The sequence below is a fragment of the Leiobunum rupestre genome, chromosome 2, assembly GCF_980474605.1.
Source record: "Leiobunum rupestre chromosome 2, qqLeiRupe1.1.hap1, whole genome shotgun sequence".
NCBI classification, from domain to species: domain Eukaryota; kingdom Metazoa; phylum Arthropoda; class Arachnida; order Opiliones; family Sclerosomatidae; genus Leiobunum; species Leiobunum rupestre.
In genome coordinates, this window is record NC_143385.1 from 71,044,479 (window position 1) to 71,064,436 (window position 19,958).

Consider the following 19,958-nt stretch of genomic DNA (forward strand, 5'->3'; position numbering starts at 1 on the left):
CATAAGAATATAAAATTAAAAAATTTTAAAGAAGGAAATTACCGTAGCCCCTTCGCTTTCGGCTTCACGGGTAGCACACAACAGCCGATCGACGCTTTCCATGTGAGTTATGCAATAGCTAAAATCGGCATTTTTATCGTTCCAAACTCCGATTCGAAGTTTTTGAAATTTATCCTCAATTTCTTTTTGAAATTTTTCGATAATGGATTCTTGAACCAAAATTCGACAGCCATGTCGTGTTCCCTAAACATATTTTGAAATTTACACTCAAATACTTTCGTATTAATTAAAAGGGAGTAATATTATCAAAACATTGTCTGCTAACACGCTCTTCGATTTTTTAACGCAATTAGCGTCAATTACTTAAAGTTTAGACAAACCTGGTGGCGGAATGGTTAAAAATGGTTATCCAAGATAAATATGGATATAATATTATCTTAAACTAGTGATGGGCAGAAACCATCGATATTTTTGTTGATTAACCGACTCGCGTCGAAATTATCGACTAACCGACTCGCGTCGAAATTTATCGACTAATCGATTCGCGTAAGAATTTAACGACTAATCGATTCGCGTAAGAATTTATTGAAGTCTATAGACTAGCTTTTGGATGATTTAAGATGGCTGATATGTCATATTTTTTCGGTAAAAATCGGTTGATAAAAAAATGGTATCGGTTAAATCAAGGTTATGATTTTTTTAATCGAATGATTTTAATTTATCTTTTTAAGATTTAGGCCTCTCTTTCTTGACACATTAATTAATAATTTGAATGCGGCGGTACTGTAAAATTTCAATTAATTTTATTTAAATTGAATTACTAAATAATGCAAGCAATTGACGTTACTAGAGAGCCTACATTTTCATAAATACATTGAAATATAATTTGGTGATTTAAATTCAGACAACCCTGGGTTTCGGTATGAGAATCGGATATCAGACATAACCAATTGAAACTTACAATTCCGCCATAAGACTCAACCAGACACCCATGAACTGCTGATAGAACATCAGCCGATTCGGTGACTATTGCTGTTGGCCTTAGGACCTCCGTCTGAAGTAGCCTGCAACATTCTACGTCACTTTGAATGGACAGAAACGTTGAGCAGTCTGTTTGGCAAGTTACAAATTTTGAGGTTTTTGGTATGTTGATCTCCTTAAGAACTTTGCTCAAATTAATTTTCGATGTAGTTATAACGTTAAAATAATTCGCTGGAAGACTGAAAATTAAATAAATTTATTTATCTCTATAACCAATGAGTATCTCAAACATGCCTTAGAAATAAGCTTAAATTGGGAGGACATAAATTCTTGAGCCGATAGCAAGAAAATATAGCCATTGAAGTCACTTTAATCGAGATTCAGTTACGGATTTCAAGGTTGAATCGGTACAGATACCGACGATTTCGAGGTGGAATCGGTACAGATACCGACAAAGGTTTCGAGGTGGAATCGGTACAGATACCGACAAAGGTTTCGAGGTGGAATCGGTACAGATACCGACAAAGGTTTCGAGGTGGAATCGGTACAGATACCGACAAAGGTTTCGAGGTGGAATCGGTACAGATACCGACAAAGGTTTCGAGGTGGAATCGGTACAGATACCGACAAAGGTTTCGAGGTGGAATCGGTACAGATACCGACAAACGTTTCGAGGTGGAATCGGTACAGATACCGACAAATGTCTCGAGGTGGAATCGGTACAGATACCGACAAAGGTTTCGAGGTGGAATCGGTACAGATACCGACAAAGATATCGAGGTGGAATCGGCACAGATACCGATAAAGGTTTCGAGGTGGAATCGGTACAGATACCGACAAAGATATCGAGGAGGAATCGGTACAGATACCGACAAAGGTATCGAGATGGAATCGGTACAGATACCGACAAAGGTTTCGAGGTGGAATCGGTACAGATACCGACAAAGGTTTCGAGGTGGAATCGGTACAGATACCGACAAAGATATCGAGGAGGAATCGGTACAGATACCGACAAAGATATCGAGGAGGAATCGGTACAGATACCGACAAAGGTATCGAGATGGAATCGGTACAGATACCGACAAAGGTTTCGAGGTGGAATCGGTACAGATACCGACAAAGGTTTCGAGGTGGAATCGGTACAGATACCGACGATTTCGAGGAGGAATCGGTACAGATACCGACAAAGGTTTCGAGGTGGAATCGGTACAGATACCGACAAAGGTTTCGAGGTGGAATCGGTACAGATACCGACGATTTCGAGGTGGAATCGGTACAGATACCGACAAAGGTTTCGAGGTGGAATCGGTACAGATACCGACAAAGGTTTCGAGGTGGAATCGGTACAGATACCGACAAAGGTTTCGAGGTGGAATCGGTACAGATACCGACAAACGTTTCGAGGTGGAATCGGTACAGATACCGACAAATGTCTCGAGGTGGAATCGGTACAGATACCGACAAAGGTTTCGAGGTGGAATCGGTACAGATACCGACAAAGATATCGAGGTGGAATCGGCACAGATACCGATAAAGGTTTCGAGGTGGAATCGGTACAGATACCGACAAAGATATCGAGGAGGAATCGGTACAGATACCGACAAAGGTATCGAGATGGAATCGGTACAGATACCGACAAAGATATCGAGGAGGAATCGGTACAGATACCGACAAAGGTATCGAGATGGAATCGGTACAGATACCGACAAAGGTTTCGAGGTGGAATCGGTACAGATACCGACAAAGGTTTCGAGGTGGAATCGGTACAGATACCGACAAAGGTTTCGAGGTGGAATCGGTACAGATACCGACAAAGATATCGAGGTGGAATCGGCACAGATACCGATAAAGGTTTCGAGGTGGAATCGGTACAGATACCGACAAAGATATCGAGGAGGAATCGGTACAGATACCGACAAAGGTATCGAGATGGAATCGGTACAGATACCGACAAAGGTTTCGAGGTGGAATCGGTACAGATACCGACAAAGGTTTCGAGGTGGAATCGGTACAGATACCGACAAAGATATCGAGGAGGAATCGGTACAGATACCGACAAAGATATCGAGGAGGAATCGGTACAGATACCGACAAAGGTATCGAGATGGAATCGGTACAGATACCGACAAAGGTTTCGAGGTGGAATCGGTACAGATACCGACAAAGGTTTCGAGGTGGAATCGGTACAGATACCGACGATTTCGAGGTGGAATCGGTACAGATACCGACAAAGGTTTCGAGGTGGAATCGGTACAGATACCGACGATTTCGAGGTGGAATCGGTACAGATACCGACAAAGGTTTCGAGGTGGAATCGGTACAGATACCGACAAAGGTTTCGAGGTGGAATCGGTACAGATACCGACAAAGGTTTCGAGGTGGAATCGGTACAGATACCGACAAAGGTTTCGAGGTGGAATCGGTACAGATACCGACAAAGGTTTCGAGGTGGAATCGGTACAGATACCGACAAACGTTTCGAGGTGGAATCGGTACAGATACCGACAAATGTCTCGAGGTGGAATCGGTACAGATACCGACAAAGGTTTCGAGGTGGAATCGGTACAGATACCGACAAAGATATCGAGGTGGAATCGGCACAGATACCGATAAAGGTTTCGAGGTGGAATCGGTACAGATACCGACAAAGATGTCGAGGAGGAATCGGTACAGATACCGACAAAGGTATCGAGATGGAATCGGTACAGATACCGACAAAGATATCGAGGAGGAATCGGTACAGATACCGACAAAGGTATCGAGATGGAATCGGTACAGATACCGACAAAGGTTTCGAGGTGGAATCGGTACAGATACCGACAAAGGTTTCGAGGTGGAATCGGTACAGATACCGACAAAGATATCGAGGAGGAATCGGTACAGATACCGACAAAGATATCGAGGAGGAATCGGTACAGATACCGACAAAGGTATCGAGATGGAATCGGTACAGATACCGACAAAGGTTTCGAGGTGGAATCGGTACAGATACCGACAAAGGTTTCGAGGTGGAATCGGTACAGATACCGACAAAGGTTTCGAGGTGGAATCGGTACAGATACCGACAAAGGTTTCGAGGTGGAATCGGTACAGATACCGACAAACGTTTCGAGGTGGAATCGGTACAGATACCGACAAAGGTTTCGAGGTGGAATCGGTACAGATACCGACAAAGGTTTCGAGGTGGAATCGGTACAGATACCGACAAACATTTCGAGGTGGAATCGGTACAGATACCGACAAAGGTTTCGAGGTGGAATCGGTACAGATACCGACAAAGGTTTCGAAGCGGAATCGGTACAGATACCGACAAATATCTCGAGGTGGAATCGGTACAGATACCGACAAAGGTTTCGTGGTGGAATCGGTACAGATACCGACAAAGATATCGAGGTGGAATCGGCACAGATACCGATAAAGGTTTCGAGGTGGAATCGGTACAGATACCGACAAAGATATCGAGGAGGAATCGGTACAGATACCGACAAAGGTATCGAGATGGAATCGGTACAGATACCGACAAAGGTTTCGAGGTGGAATCGGTACAGATACCGACAAAGGTTTCGAGGTGGAATCGGTACAGATACCGACAAAGATATCGAGGAGGAATCGGTACAGATACCGACAAAGATATCGAGGAGGAATCGGTACAGATACCGACAAAGGTATCGAGATGGAATCGGTACAGATACCGACAAAGGTATCGAGATGGAATCGGTACAGATACCGACAAAGGTATCGAGATGGAATCGGTACAGATACCGACAAAGGGTTCGAGGTGGAATCGGTACAGATACCGACAAAGGTTTCGAGGTGGAATCGGTACAGATAACGACAAAGGTTTCGAGGTGGAATCGGTACAGATACCGACCACGATTTCGAGGTCGAAACGGTGCAGATACCGACCACGATTTCGAGGTTGAAACGGTGCAGATACCGACCACGATTTCGAGGTCGAAACGGTGCAGATACCGACCACGATTTCGAGGTCGAAACGGTGCAGATACCGACCACGATTTCGAGGTCGAAACGGTGCAGATACCGACCACGATTTCGAGGTTGAAACGGTGCAGATACCGACCACGATTTCGAGGTCGAAACGGTGCAGGTACCGACCACGATTTCGAGGTTGAAACGGTGCAGATACCGACCACGATTTCGAGGTTGAAACGGTGCAGATACCGACCACGATTTCGAGGTCGAAACGGTGCAGATACCGACCACGATTTCGAGGTGGAATTGGTGCAGATAACGATACCGATTTGGAGGTGGAATTGGTGCAGATAACGATACCGATTTCGAGGTTGAATCAATGCAGATAACGATACCGGTTTTGAGGTTGAATCAATGCAGATAACGATACCGATTTCGACTTCAAACCGCGCTGCCGATACTGATTTCGAGGTTCGACCGAAAAGTATTAGTTTTTCTGGTAATTTAGTTTTGAAGTTTTCCTGATGTACGGTTGTTTACCGATTTGGATACCGAATCCCATGTCGAGGTTTAACCGATAATGATTTTTTTCGAATATGGACATTGATACAAATTTCTTTTTTCCGATTATCGCTTGACAGAACGTGACGTAGAAGTCAACGTTAACCATCTATCGTAAAAACGCCATCTATCTCACTTCTCTGATAAAATCGAACTAAACATAATTTGTAAAATTTCCGGGAAAACTGGTCTCTGTAGTGTTCTATATTAATCGGAAATTTATATGCGAACTGATCAGTAACCGATAGGAATCTCAAATCGGTTGGTACCCATGATTTTATGTGATAGAAAATTACCTTGAATTTATAGATGGTTAAGGTGTGTTCGATGATACGGTTTGTCCAAAATATCGTTTTGTAATCGGTTACCAATCTTAAAATATCGGTAAGTATGGGGAAAATATAATTTCAATGAAATCCAATGATTCTTTATGGGAATATCTTTTTGCTATCTGCTCCCGAATTTTTATCATACAAAGCATGTAATTAACCAATGTAAGTAACTAAAGCTAGTGTCAATAAAATGGTTCAAAGGGCCAGTGATCTCCACCCCCCCCCCCCCTTTTTGTGGTAAAATTAACTGCTCCTAGCAATTAATAACGTGGTGTCCTGGTCTTTAGCCAGCAGATTGTTCTTATATACAAACTAATTTATCTCAATATACTTTCTTACCCTGATATTTTGCATATTTCAGCAAAAACTAAAGTTGATAAAAAGTTTTCAACTGTGACGCAAAAGATTAGCTGCGTCCCATTAGCCAATAATGAGAATATATTCCAACAAATTGAAAATATGGGAGACGGAGCTTCTGTAGAGGTTATTATCTGTACCCTAGAGCACCCTGAAAGATAAAAGAAGATTAAAAATTTAGACTACATCTGGTAATCTTGAGAAAGTGCGCTGTGAAACTAACCGGCTTCATTCGCTTCACCCAACTGATTTGATTTACCAGCATAATGATATAAGCAACGAATTAATTGAGGCAAATCAGTATTGCTAGTTGATGAAATATGTCGGCCCGTATTAACACTTTCAGCCAATGCTAGAAGACGTTGATTCTTTTGGACGTTTCGTGCTATACTGATGGGTTTAGCAGAAATAAAATTACGTAGAAATAACAATTTATTTTTGAGTTGAGTAGAGTAGGCGGCTCATATACCTGTATAAGATCTTTGAACGATCATAAGAAGATAGAACTGTAGCTTGTTTATGGAAATTTATCTCACACTTATTTCCTTTGTCACAGGCTTTGTACACACTCAAATTTGCAAGTTTATCACCAGTTTGGGGGACACAGAATTCTATAATATCTTCATGTTGAGAATCAAAAGTTTTAAAATCGTTGTCAATGAATGATGTCAGTTCTCCTTTATGCTTGTTAATCCATTCCTAAATTTGCAAAATGAAATTCATTATAATATACAGTTGGTAAATTATTGGAATTGATTGACTACCTTTATTAAGGAATCACTGTCGAATGTCTTAGCATATTCCATATTATCAAAAATATTTTTTATTTTCCCTAATTTGGAGCTATCGACTACCTCCATGACTGATTGAACACGGAATGTTAGAATTATCAAAGAAAGGAAAACTTAACTTTTATGATAATATCTTAAAAGCTTTAGCAAATAATTTTTTTAAAATAACCTTGAAGCCAAGGCCTAAGAGAGTTGCATAATGTATGTCACTATCTAACAGGACAACTCAAGTAATTGCTTTCTTATTATCTAACCGTGATAACAAATGTTTTCCTTGTGTAATATTATCTATAAGTAAACGATTACATGTAATACATGTTGTGTGACCCTAGCGAATATAATTTCCAACAAATTAAAAAGTGAAAAGCGCATAAGCTCGAGAAACAACACGCCATTTTAAATTGAAAATATTTTGAAAAAATGGGCGGGTTTAAAAGAAATTTTAATGCAATGGGGCGTACCTCTTGACCAATGAGTGACCAAAGATTACTCTTTCATCTGATCATCCGCGACAGGGTTGCCAACTCGCGATTCGGAAATTCGCACAATTTTTTTTCAAAGTAGCCCAATTTTTAGCATAAATTAAATATAACATTCTGTTATAGCCCAATTTTTCGCCCAAAATAAAGCACCACCAAATACACCAATTAGGCTTAACGAAGGGGACTTTTATCACTTGCTTTGTTTAACTATCAAACAGAATATTAGATTTTAATTAATTTCCAATATTGGATATTCAAAATCCTTTATTTTTAAACTTTAGTGGTAAATGGTTTGGTTAAAAGAATCTAATAGTTCTTTCGGAAAGCGATGTAACATGAAAAAAAACCCACAGAATCCACAACTTGAAAAACTTAAGAAAGAAGTAGCCCAAATCGCCCAACCGTTTGTCGCCATTCGGTTTCAAAAGTAGCCCAAATTGGGCGACTTTTCGCCCAAATGGCCACCCTGATCCGTGACAATTTTTGGCTACGTTTCCCACGGACAGCCGCCAGTAATTGAAGTTTCTATGTTAACCTATGAGAAAAAAAGATATCTGTATGAGTTGAGCGCCCCTACCGGAATATTTGTTTTAAATAGTTTTTGCATTGAAGCCAATATAAAAAAACTGTATGAGTTCAGCGCCACACTCATTATAGCAGAAAAATCCTTGCTCATGGAATTTCGGCGAATGGGTTGGTCGCTATAGCCTGAGATCAAAGTTGACCGTGCTTTTCCTTATATTACGAAACACTTGTCGGAAGTAAAGTTCTTGTTAACATCCGGTTTTGTTTCTACCTTTACATGAATCACCACCCATAAAAATAATACCGATAAATTTTCCCTATTTTTAACAAGAAATGTACAAATAATATAATAAATAATCCAATCAGTATTTGTAAGTATTAAAATTAAACTAAAATTTGTGTTAAAGTAAGTAAATTCTTTGCGATTTTCAACTGACAATAAATTTTGACGTTTAGACCAAGGCTTGTGTATTAGTTCAACGGTATAATAAAATGTGGAAAGCAAGTGCAGGTTACAGCGCACCAACTCCGACGATAAATACTAACGCTGGAGATGATGACTGGGAAACTGACCCAGATTTTGTGGTACATTTTTTAACTACTGTTACGTCAAATACGCATTAATTTTTTTTGTTTATTTTACATTAGAATGATGTAACGGAAGAAGAACAAAGATGGGGTTCCAAAACAGTGGAAGGTTCCGGTCGTACTGCAGGAGCTATTAAGTAACTATACACTGTTACAAATAATATTTAAGAAGTATTAACAATAGATATTATTAATGTAGTATTTCAGAGTTAAGAGCTCAAGTAACGCAGGAAGACGCAAAATTAAAGAAAGAAATAGGGCCCAAGTCGTCTGTGGGTTATGGAGGACAGTTTGGTGTGCAGGGTGATCGTATGGACAAAGTAAGTTGAATTTTCTACTTGTATATCACCACATAGGTTTATTACTTTACTTTCTATAGAGTGCCGTTGGATGGGATTTTCACCATAAAACTGAGAAGCACGCTTCCCAAAAAGGTTAACTTTCAATACATTTTAAAACACTAGTTTAATTTATTTACTTTTTTCACTTGGTTTTTATTATATTTTTCTCTTTTTCTGTTATTTTTTTCCTTATGATTTCATATCAATTTCTTGCATGAAGATTACGCTTCTGGTTTTGGGGGTAAATTTGGCGTTGAAAAGGATAAGCAAGATACGTCAGCTGTAGGGTGGGATTATAAAGAGAAAGTTGACAAACACGCTTCTCAGACTGATTATGCCAAAGGTTTTGGTGGAAAATTTGGAGTTGAAAAGGATAAACAAGATTCTTCAGCTGTTGGGTGGGACCATAAAGAAAAGATTGACAAACATGCCTCCCAAAAGGACTACTCTGTTGGGTTTGGGGGAAAGTTTGGCGTGGAAAAGGATAAACAAGACACATCTGCTGTTGGGTGGGATCATAAAGAAAAGATAGAAAAGCACGCTTCCCAAACTGGTAGGAACCAAAGGTTTTTTTCTTTTTTGTTAAGCACTCCTAAGAACTTATTTAGGTTATTGAGTATGTAGGAGTCAATTAATTTGTGTCAGCAGGGATATTGACAATGTTTAGCTTTGCTCCTAATCCCCCTCATTCTCCTTCCCTCTAAGAAAATATCAAATCAGCCTAGTATCTCATTGATTCCCTAAAAGTGGCATCTTCTAACGCTATTAAAGTGCACCCTGGTGACGTACCTGGGTAAATCTATATCATGATGCCCGTGAACTGTTTCCACATATTTATTATCCCTCAGTGTTGTTCCGAGCGATTTCAGGAACGTACTTTCAATCACTGATTGTGTCTTCAAAGCATTTTTTGGGGAAAAACACACTTTTTGATTTTCCACTTAGTATGCGATCTATGAAACCAATTTTCTTCCTATTTTAAACGTCAAAAGATTAAATCCGGCATTATAACTGCTGTTAAAAATTACAATGCCTTTGAAAACAGCGTGAATGTCGCTTTCAATAGAGGGCCATACAAGAGGAATTCGGGGAAAACAAGCTGCTTTGGTGGTGAAATTAGACCACATACTATTTATAAAACTTTCAACGAACAAAAAGTTAAAACATATTAAATATATGCCGAAAAATATCAAAACCTATTTTCGTATCATAAATTTTCCAAACGTACTAAATACGATTAAGTAAATCTGAAATGTATTTTAGTTCTAAAAATTTTAAAAGTATTAAAAAAGTTCAAATGTACCGTCCAGAACAACACTGCTCTCCCCAACTTGTAATTATGAATAAATACATTCTTGGTGCCATCTAAGAGCAACAAACAGAAGGAGATCGCAGGTAACCTTCAAACACACTAACACAGTGTTGTGTACAAATTTAATTGGACGAACCCTTACTCCGAACATTTTACAGAAAGGGGAAAAGCAATTTCAGAATTTTCCCCTTCCGATGGAAACAGGCATTAAAGCATCTAACCAATGAAAAATGCACGGGTTGCGTTCTCCTTGTGTAGGGTGCTGTGTTTGTTGCTCCTAGGTGGCAAACAATTGCAGAAAAGAGCTTAGGTAGTAGATAATCCTCATAAGCTCTTAATAACATAAATAAGATCTTAGTGCTTCCGAATAATACTTATTTCAAAGCCTTGTTTTGTAAATTTCAATCATATTTATAACAAAGCCTACAAAATGGTATAGAGAGCCTACAGTCTTAAAGTGCTCACATCACAACTTAAAGGGCTGCAGGATCATGTTTAAAATTGGGCCAACATGGTTAATGGCAGCCATATTGTTTAGTAGGCCGAATGGCCAGGCCCTTATCTACCAAGGGCGCCAGTGTGGGGTTAATTTAAAAGGAGAAAACAGAGGTGGTGGGCTGAGCAGCATTGAGACTTGAGACACAGAGGTTAGTAGCAGTCAGGAGTTAATAGGGGAGTGGTTAACTCCTTGCTAGTTAGTTATTGTATTTCCCCCAGTGGCTGCAAGGTTGCATTCTTTTTCCTTGGTGGGAAAGACTAACAGTTATTAGTCTCTTATTATTATTATGTAGTTCGTTCTAAGGCCTCCGAAGGCACGTTACCCACCCTGCTAAAGTAAAGGCCGGCTACACAGCGAGCTCGTCCCCTTCTCTACCTCATGATATCAGATCCAACAAATTATGATTTGGCATATTTCAAGCCGTATTTCCAAAATTCAAACGAATCTGTGTCACTTTAAATATATTCATTCTAATGGTTGCTTAAGTTTTTGAAATTAGCCTTGATAATTTTCTAACGTTGGCACAAAGTATTTTGCATTTTAGAATTGATGGCTCCCTATTTTTGTATGAATAAACTTCAAATCTATAAATAACAGATATCTTTAAAAAAAAATAGATTATTCCAAAGGATTTGGTGGCAAATATGGTGTCCAGACTGATCGTAAAGACAACTCCGCTCATGGTTGGGAAGTAAAGACAAAACCAGAAATTCATCCTTCCCAAAAAGATATGAAAAAAGGTTTCGGAGGAAAATTCGGAGTGGAGGAAGATCGACAAGACAAAGTAAAATTTATGCTTTTGTTTGAATATTGTAATAATTAAGTACCATAATCACTATAAGCGGGCCCTAACCCCATAAAAGTCGTTATTAATGCAGATAACTATACGATTTTGGGGAAAGACCTGGGAAAAGGATACTTCACTTCTCCAGACCAGGGTACATGTACAGTAATTTTTATTGGCTTCCCCCTTCCCTCTCTTCATCAGGCCTGACCATAAGTCTATAATTATGTTAATTAAGTGTGTCAGATAATTGAAATAATTATTGATAGCTATTTGTGAAGTGACAAAATTAAATTCTTACTCATTCCAATGACCAGGCTAAGAGCTCATATGTATAAGCCTGAAGTTCACAAAATATGTGATACAGTACTCGAAAGGGACTTATTCACAAACCGGAAGGTGTTTCCTTTCAAAGCTTCTGATTATTCTGAAAAACGGGAGCTGTGCAATAAAAAAATAATCTTTACGAACCAGAAGGATATGAGGAAAAACTTAAACGGAACAGCGTTCCGGTCCATTTCGAGTACTGATGTTATGTCATTCTAGAAATTTTAAATGCGGAAGATAGGGAAGTTATTAATTACTAAAATAACCTTTTTCTCTTTAAGTCTGCACATGGATTTGATGAAGTTGAAAAACCCAAAAATAGCTACGAGAGACCTAAACCGAGCGCTGGAGCTGGAACTGCCAGCAGCTTAAGAGCCAAATTTGAGAACTTGAACAAAGCCGAACAAGATGATTCCCAAAAAAGATCCAATGAGGAAAGGGCCAGACGAGAAGCTAGGGAACAGAGAGAGAAAGAGGAGGCTAAGAAGGCGGAAGAAGTACCAATGAACTCTCCACTTTGACTAACAAATAAAATATGACTGAAATTTCTCTATAGGAACGCCAAAAGAAGCTCAAAATAGAACAGGCAAAAAGGAATTCCATCAGTGATGAACCGCAGCCTGTTGAGCAAACCAAAGTTCCTTCGATACCAAATCAGCCACCAACGAATTTGGGTGCCCCTATCACGGTTATTAGCCCAGTTCCAACTCCTTCACCCGAATCGCCTCAAATTACTATCGATCCAATCAATGTAGTGCCTGAAGAATTTAGAGATGATCATAAAACCGAATATTACGATAGAGCACCAAATACAACCAAAACGCAAGACTTACCTGTTGACGAACCCAGTAAGTAGTGCCATAGTGAAGACAAGATTTTTAGAAAAAATAATAAAAATAATTGATATCCTTTGCAGCTTATCAAACATTGGAGCCTTCAAAATCTTCCCCGAATGGAAGTGCAAAGGGTCTCAACGCAGTTGCGTTATATGACTATCAGGCGGCAGATTATGATGAAATATCTTTTGATCCTGATGATATCATTACTAATATTGAAATGGTACTTTCTTCGCAATAGTTGATTTTATAAAATAAAAAGTGGTCTTGCCCAACTTGTTAAAATGTTGCTCTTACGTCACAAGACCCAGCTTTATTAGTGTATTCCTCGCACGAGCGATTTGCACGCGCTCTAGAAAAAGCTATATCCCTCGCGACTGTAGCGCGCTTGTAGGCTTGTCAAAGTAAGAGACTGTGACGTAAGAGCAACATTTCAACAAGAAGGCCACGTTAGTTTATAAAAAGAACTATTGAGCTATCCTAAAATTACACTTTTGATACTTACTAATATAAATAATAATGATTTAAATTATTTATAGATTGATGAAGGTTGGTGGAGAGGGGAAGATAAACATGGAAATGTTGGTCTATTTCCTGCAAACTATGTACAGCTAATGGAACAGTGAGTCTATTACAACATACCAACTCTTTTGAAAATGATCCAAAATAAAAAATTAAATTAAAAAATTAATTAAATTATGAAAATATTGAAATTTTGGTTTCTTTGTGCCAAGACTATTTAATATACAAGATTTAGCTTCTTTAACAATATTTTTATGACTTTTAGCATATCATTAATAAAATATTAAATTGTTTATTTTTCTTCAATTTTTTCTAAGGTTTTTATTTTAAGGGGGTTGAAAAAATAAGATAGAGGCTTAGAAAGAATTATAAACAGGTCGTCTTTATTGGTATTTAAACGGATTATAACCTCCAACACGTCATTCTTTATAGAAAACACTGATAACTTTAAGGATAACCTAGGCAAGAAACTACTTATCGCTGAAAATGGTAAAACCGCAACACTGACGAGAGCAGTGCTCAAAATGGACTTATTCGCAAACCAGAAAATGTTTCCTTTCAAAGCTTCCGATTATTCTGAAAAATGGGAGCTGTGCAATAGAAAATAATCTTTACGAACAATATGAGGAAAAATATTTACGAAAAGGAACGGTGTTCCTGTCCATTTCGAGCACTGGACAATGTTTTTCATTAAACCATGAGTTCAAACTTTGAAAAAAAGCTGAAAATTACTTTACCAAAGAGCTGAGCCAAGGCCATAAATTATTTATAAACAAGGTTTATTTTATCTTTGGTGTCCCAAGTCCTTTGGCCAACACCATAAGTTTGTACTAAAAAAAGTTAAATTTGGGTAATTTATAGCCCTGTATGAATTTAATGATAAATTTTCATTGTTGAGGACTTGAGTTCCACTGCAATTTATCTCCAAAATTTCTCTTATACTACTTTCGCGGACTTCCACTGAAGAATATATATTTTGAAAAATAAGAATATTTACAATAGAAAAAATTTAGTAAATTCTTAGGTTGCATTTATTTCGCTTTCGCAATATGGTGGAAAATTTGATTAAATTGCAACTTGCCTCTATGGAAGTAATTTTTATTATCTAGATGGATAGTATTAATATATTTAAAAATTATATTTAAATGGGCTTTTACCAGATGACACTTAAGAGGAACGTATTATATACTTCTGATATAATTCTGATAGTGGTTTTCAAAATTACATACATAACAGAATGAGAGATTTCAGTTGTAATATTTTAACTTTAGAGGTGTAAGAGTACCCCGACTCGAACAGCTAGAAATTACTTGACTAGAGTTTAAGGATGAAGGTATCCTGGATGGAGATCAACCAATTAAATTTATTTAATTTTTGTCTAACTTATCATTTAGTTATTAGTTCCGAAACTAGATTATCGTTATATAACCGTCAAAGGACTCAAAACTATTTTTCAAAATAAGGATTAGAGTTAATTATAATTTCGAGGACTCAAGACTCAATTCAAAACCAAGAAAAAAGGACTTGTACCATCCTAGTTTTTCGCTACATCTTTGATTTCACAGACTTTTTTATTATTTACCAATATTTTCCATTGTACATGGAAAAAAAGTAATTTTGGAACACCGATTACCAATGATGGGCACCGCTCCTCTCATTGTGAGTGCTTTGGTTATTATGAGTGAAATTGAGCACCAAAATGTTACTTTAAAAGAGCGCAAAACGAAAATGAGAGGAGGGCCAATTTCAGCACTCAAAAAAGAGAAGAGAACCGATTTTACCACTCCAAAAAGAGCGAAAAGAGAGGAGTGCTGATTTTACCACTCTAAAATGCGTAAGCAGATATTAGGATAGCGAGTGAGCTAACTGACACGTTGACAAAAATTCCCAATGCTGCTAATTACAAATGACATCATAAGAAAACATTGCGTTACAGTTAAATGATGTTTTTAATTTGCTTGTTCTTTTTTTATTTGTACAAAATGAGTTAAACAAGAGTAATCAATCTTAATTTTCTTTGTATTACATGTTTTCTTTAAAACTAAATGTCATAGATACAATTATAACGTGTCAGACTAACAGAAACAAAATCTGTGAAAAGAAAGAATGATTTGATTTAAATGAATCGGAGCATGTAAAATGTACTTTACATACCTAAGGAAATTTGTTAAGATCTGAAATGGGCCACTAATAGGCAGACGGGTTTTTGAAACTGCTTCTCTGAGGATAAACAGGTCGTCCTTGAATATCGAGAATCATTGGCCCAGTGTAGTAACGCCACAGAATGCTAGAACCCCTTTTCAAGTGACCCTACAGAAGTTAAATTAAAAGTTTTAATAAAACCACAGTTTTATTGAAGCACCCACTGAACGGAAATTAATTACAATTTTGCTCAAATGAGTCCAACAATCTCCCCAACCATAGTATATTGGCATATTGGGTGGCATTCCAGCTGCCAGGCTTGAAATAACCAATTATTAAAAATTTATGGTCAAAATTTACATAATTATTTTTAAAAAAGGATTCAAAATTACCCGCAATTGTTTGTGGCCATCACATTTGAGACTAGGGTAAAAGGGTAAGTCAAAGCGCTAGCGACGTACTGAAAGTGATAAATGAATTAATCGTAAGAATTAAAATGACAGAGGGGTTTCAATTGTACCAAAAGGGAAGTTCCTATATAACTTCTCAAGACTTTCTCTTCGACAATATAAGTGTTTATGACAAATGTTGCAACTTGAGCAAACCAGAGAGTCAAAACTTCACCGATCATACGTGGAACTAAACCTCTGCAATTTGTAGGGACAATAAAGGAATTTCAATTAAGCCTTCAATAACTTTTAACCCCGGTATTTACACAAAATATCCTCGAATTCCTTCTTCTTTAAATATGTGATACAAAGAAGGAAAAATTCCTCGATAGTTTTCTTCCCTACCCACAAATTGGGCCATTGTTCGAATGGTTATAACTGAAAAATACAAAAACTGAGGTTTTGGATTGACTGTTAAAATAATCAAAATTTACCGTGGAAAGGTTGACTAGCCAATACAGCTGCGCATCGCGAGATTGTATCTTTTAAAGTACGTTTAAGGAAACGTATTACACGTTCCTCCTCAGTTAACTCTTCCTCCTCTTCATCATCTCTTTTCCTACCCTTATCATCAGCTAATTTGGGCAGTTGTTCCATCACAGTGGAGAATACATAGCCAGTAACTAAATTGGTACATAATTTGGGAGCAAGACCTCGATAAAGACCAAAAAACCCATCGACGGTTTTTATATGTTTCACTACATAAAACCCAGTCATTAGTACAGTAGAAAAAAAAAGTTACATAAATCAACATACTATATTGAAAAGCTCCAGGTAACGAAAGGGCCGGTCTTCCAAATAGTGTATGAGTAGGTCGTGGTGGGAGTGGTTCATGGCCAATCTAAGGTACAGTTTTAGATGAAAAAATATATAAATTGTGGTGGTTCGGAATGATAACGCAATAGTCCACGAAAGTTGTGAAACTTAAAAAGGAGGGGATGGGGTAGAGACCATACCAAGGCTTGAGAGATACACTGATTAAAAAGAAGTTACTCACTTGTATAAGCACTTTAACATATTCAAATGGATGTGATACTGCAGCTACCGCGATTCTACCCCCGATTTCTAACCAAGGAAGGCGTAATTGTGGTTCTTTCACCTCATTACCGTTACCGGCTTCCGTCCTGCTACCGTTTTCCGCCATTTTTAAAAAGTCTTTCTCAAAAAGAAACTACCATAGAGATAGAAAAGAAATGGAATTTATGGAAACTACCGAATGATTTTTCGGGGTCCGTTTTGGGCTACAGAGGGCAGCAAAATATTACAACGAACTGTTTACTGAATAGAGGTTTTGGTCTTTGGAGTTTGGACCCAATGAATAAAAAAATGACAATATACATTCAAAACAAATACCCATGGTTTATGCACCACCTATCAGAAAACCTTACTAAAATCATTTACAAAAATTCCCAAGTACTCTGATTTAAAACAGCGATGTAAACATTAAAAATCAATAGCAGATTCTATAAAATACGTGTTTATGTTACAGTTTTCTTTTTGACTGCTCGAGTCTCGAGATTCACTCTGTTGTCATAGATCTCGCCCCAAACTACTAAAACCCTCGGTAAAACCGCAAATGGAACATCCCATTACCATATTGCCACGCTTTGTTTTTTTCCGTCTGCTAGTAATTTGAATTTTCGCGTCTTGGTCTGTGTCTAGGAGCACCCGAGAGCGGGAAATGGAACACGCGAAACTTGACTTAGCAGATCCGAGCCCGCAAATAGAACATAAAATGTTGACCAGAGTGATCTAGAGCGCTCGAGAGCAGTCAAATGGAAAACGCTATTAGTTTTATCAGAGTGTAAAGTAGTAACAGTACTGCTAAAGATAAGAGACGCGTGCAAAATTACGCAAGTCAATTCACGAACGAATCGATTCTAGGTGGCGTAACGGCGCTAGCTTCTCCGAGGTAACCATAGATATAAGAAATGTATATAAAGGTCTAGATAAATTTCGGGGCGTCTAAGCCTAACATAAAATACGGAATTGACACATAGCAGACACCGAGGAATGCACGTGACCAGAGCGCGAGCTCTCTTGGCATTTTAGTACTAAGCGCTTGACCTTTCATCAGGCCGTAGTCTTTAGACACCATCTGTTCGTTACTTTTAGTATAATTTTTAAGCAGGAGACAATGGCTCTCGCGACGATAGCATGAGCTTTCTTACCGATAGATAGCGCTTTATAAGGATAGCCTGCAGAAATTACGCGTTTCTGCTAGCTGTCACCTCCGTATTCAGGAAACGTAGATAAAGGTCTAGATAAAATATGTCAAAGGGAGTTAATACTATTCACTCCGAGGAGTCCGTCACTTCGAGGAATCGTGTACGAGATTCCGAATCAAGGAATCTGGAATCAAGATTCTAGATTCTGCTAAGATTCTAGATTCTAGCCAGATTCCGTGATTCCAATCTTGATTCTTTGATTCTTATTTGATTCTGTGATTCTTGTTCGGCTACACACTTGTACAATGTTTCTTGATTCATCTATTCGCAACCAAAACCAATCTAGCTGTTCGAATATTATAGAAAAGGCGGTGTGACTAGGCAAATGACCAATTAAAAATTGTCTAGTTCACTAAGTTCAGTTTAAAAATTAAATCGAAGGTGGTCAGTTGAGGGTCAGTGGTTCACTGGACCACCAAAAAAAAAGGGTCTCACTGGTGTTTGAAAATTCCAGCCCGAAAATCGAGTAGCAGGTGACTTTTCATTCCCCACGTCATAATTTTTCACGGGAAATTGTAATAATTCGAAGTCCGGTGTATCCTTTAATTGAACTTGGTCTACGGATACCTATTATGGATCAGCTCAGGTATTTCAGGGCACGGGGTCGATGGCCCAAGTCGACGGTCACTGCCATACACTCACTGGTTCACTTTAAAGTTCCTTATTTTCCACCCTGTAAAGGGGCTCACTTTATTTTCCATCTGCATGAGATTCAAACCTCGCCTTCAAAGTTCCAAATTCGAGCCAACCAAATTGTAATCGATTGTAATACGCCCGAGAGTACGACGAGATAATACGACGAGCTAATACGCTCGGTAATACGAATACGGTTCAACTATAGCCACGTTCACACATACGCGTTTCGTCTAAAAAGGTTTCGAATCTCTTCAAATCGTTTTCGACCATAAGTGCGAACCTAGTTAAATCAGAGAGAATTTATAATATAACATTCTAAATTATCTCTGGTTAAATCACAAAAAAATCGTTTTCGGGCCTTAAAGCAAGTGTCGGCACGACATCAAGTAGCTCTTTTTTTCAACATGTGTCGCTATCGTTGACACCAAAAAAGAAAGTTAAGTTACATTTTTACCCAAAAGGCGATAATTATAGGTAAACCTCGCGTTGATTGGATGGCTAGGCTAGGCTAATTCCCTAGGCACCACCCCAGGCCCAAGTCAGCTTGCGACGTTTAATGTCTTACAATGCGTAGGAGGGTGGTGGCAATAACATAAATTACAGCAATTATAAACAATATTTTTACATGGGATATATAATTTAGGTTAAAGTCCACTAAATAGAGTATAAGTTCTTTAAATATAATACGTAAACGCAGGCTCTTACTGAGTTTTCCGGCGGAAGTCGGAAAACACTGCTTCCATGGAGCTGGCAGGGCTATCGACATCTAGTTAAAACGTACAGTTTTGGTGAAAATTGCGCCGTGGTTTTTGACTTGCGGTTTTTAAGATACCAGATATTTTTGCACTATATTGTGCTGGCAGGGCTATCGACATCTAGTTAAAACGTACAGTTTTAGTGAAAATTGCGCCGTGGTTTTTGACTTGCGATTTTCAAGATACCAGATATTTTTGCATTATATTGTTTTAAAACCATAATGGATCATGCCTGTAGCTCTAAAAATGTTTCTAAACGAAAGAAAACTAAAGGTCAGTAATATAATCTTGGGTTATCTATTGAAATTCCTTATTTCTCACCCTGCTATGGAGCCTGATTTTTCCGACTTCCGGCGCGAACTCAGTAAAAGCCCCACGAGAAAACGCGCTATCGAGAAACGCCGTGATTTCGAATCTAGGGTACGTAGTTATATTATCTTTGCAGAGCCCTAGACGTAAGTGCCCGAAGAAGAAAAGCCCGAGCAGTCCGTCGCGATGGGCAAGCAAATAAGGCGTGGGAAGCGTCATCCACTGCGGCTCCACACCGAGCGCAGGAGGCCGTGGAACTTATATTAAA

General features: G+C 38.3%; 3 protein-coding genes across 3 annotated transcripts in view; 1 reads left to right on the forward strand and 2 right to left on the reverse strand.

Moving 5' to 3' along the window:
* Positions 1 to 7,312, reverse strand: part of LOC149958921 (aldehyde dehydrogenase family 16 member A1-like) — a 28,656-nt gene extending 21,344 nt beyond the window's left edge. The window contains exons 1-7 of the mRNA XM_090166282.1: positions 7,125 to 7,312; positions 6,929 to 7,037; positions 6,634 to 6,863; positions 6,388 to 6,554; positions 6,147 to 6,315; positions 962 to 1,220; positions 43 to 243 (exon numbers count right to left, since the gene is read on the reverse strand). Coding sequence (XP_090022408.1) covers positions 43 to 243; positions 962 to 1,220; positions 6,147 to 6,315; positions 6,388 to 6,554; positions 6,634 to 6,863; positions 6,929 to 7,024 — 1,122 coding nt within the window. The 5' untranslated portion in view covers positions 7,025 to 7,037; positions 7,125 to 7,312. The remainder of the gene's footprint in view (positions 1 to 42; positions 244 to 961; positions 1,221 to 6,146; positions 6,316 to 6,387; positions 6,555 to 6,633; positions 6,864 to 6,928; positions 7,038 to 7,124) is intronic.
* An 868-nt stretch (positions 7,313 to 8,180) lies between these two features.
* Positions 8,181 to 13,466, forward strand: Cortactin (cortactin). Its single transcript, XM_090166283.1, has 11 exons — positions 8,181 to 8,333; positions 8,419 to 8,547; positions 8,611 to 8,687; positions 8,750 to 8,870; positions 8,930 to 8,984; positions 9,112 to 9,444; positions 11,320 to 11,486; positions 12,095 to 12,310; positions 12,370 to 12,661; positions 12,730 to 12,872; positions 13,189 to 13,466. The coding sequence occupies exons 2-11, from the start codon at positions 8,455 to 8,457 to the stop codon at positions 13,273 to 13,275; spliced, it is 1,584 nt and encodes a 527-aa protein (XP_090022409.1). The 5' UTR covers positions 8,181 to 8,333; positions 8,419 to 8,454; the 3' UTR covers positions 13,276 to 13,466.
* A 1,651-nt stretch (positions 13,467 to 15,117) lies between these two features.
* On the reverse strand, positions 15,118 to 16,991 carry LOC149958923 (mitochondrial carrier homolog 2-like). Its single transcript, XM_090165090.1, has 9 exons — positions 16,760 to 16,991; positions 16,519 to 16,603; positions 16,197 to 16,460; positions 16,029 to 16,140; positions 15,834 to 15,960; positions 15,706 to 15,773; positions 15,556 to 15,631; positions 15,326 to 15,481; positions 15,118 to 15,262 (listed from the first exon to the last, which is right to left on the reverse strand). The coding sequence occupies exons 1-8, from the start codon at positions 16,904 to 16,906 to the stop codon at positions 15,359 to 15,361; spliced, it is 1,002 nt and encodes a 333-aa protein (XP_090021216.1). The 5' UTR covers positions 16,907 to 16,991; the 3' UTR covers positions 15,118 to 15,262; positions 15,326 to 15,358.
* Between the last annotated feature and the right edge of the window lie 2,967 nt (positions 16,992 to 19,958).

What these genes read in the sequence shown, in the direction of transcription:
- Cortactin (XM_090166283.1), top strand. Translation starts at nt 8,455, where the DNA reads ATGTGGAAAGCAAGTGCAGGTTACAGCGCACCAACTCCGACGATAAAT. An exon ending in AAACTGACCCAGATTTTGTG is followed by an intron (nt 8,548 to 8,610) that starts GTACATTTTTTA and finishes ATTTTACATTAG; the next exon opens with AATGATGTAACGGAAGAAGA. An exon ending in CGTACTGCAGGAGCTATTAA is followed by an intron (nt 8,688 to 8,749) that starts GTAACTATACAC and finishes TTATTAATGTAG; the next exon opens with TATTTCAGAGTTAAGAGCTC.
- LOC149958923 (XM_090165090.1), bottom strand. Translation starts at nt 16,906, where the DNA reads ATGGCGGAAAACGGTAGCAGGACGGAAGCCGGTAACGGTAATGAGGTG. An exon ending in ATGTTAAAGTGCTTATACAA is followed by an intron (nt 16,604 to 16,759) that starts GTGAGTAACTTC and finishes ACTGTACCTTAG; the next exon opens with ATTGGCCATGAACCACTCCC. An exon ending in GGAATTCGAGGATATTTTGT is followed by an intron (nt 15,961 to 16,028) that starts GTAAATACCGGG and finishes TACAAATTGCAG; the next exon opens with AGGTTTAGTTCCACGTATGA.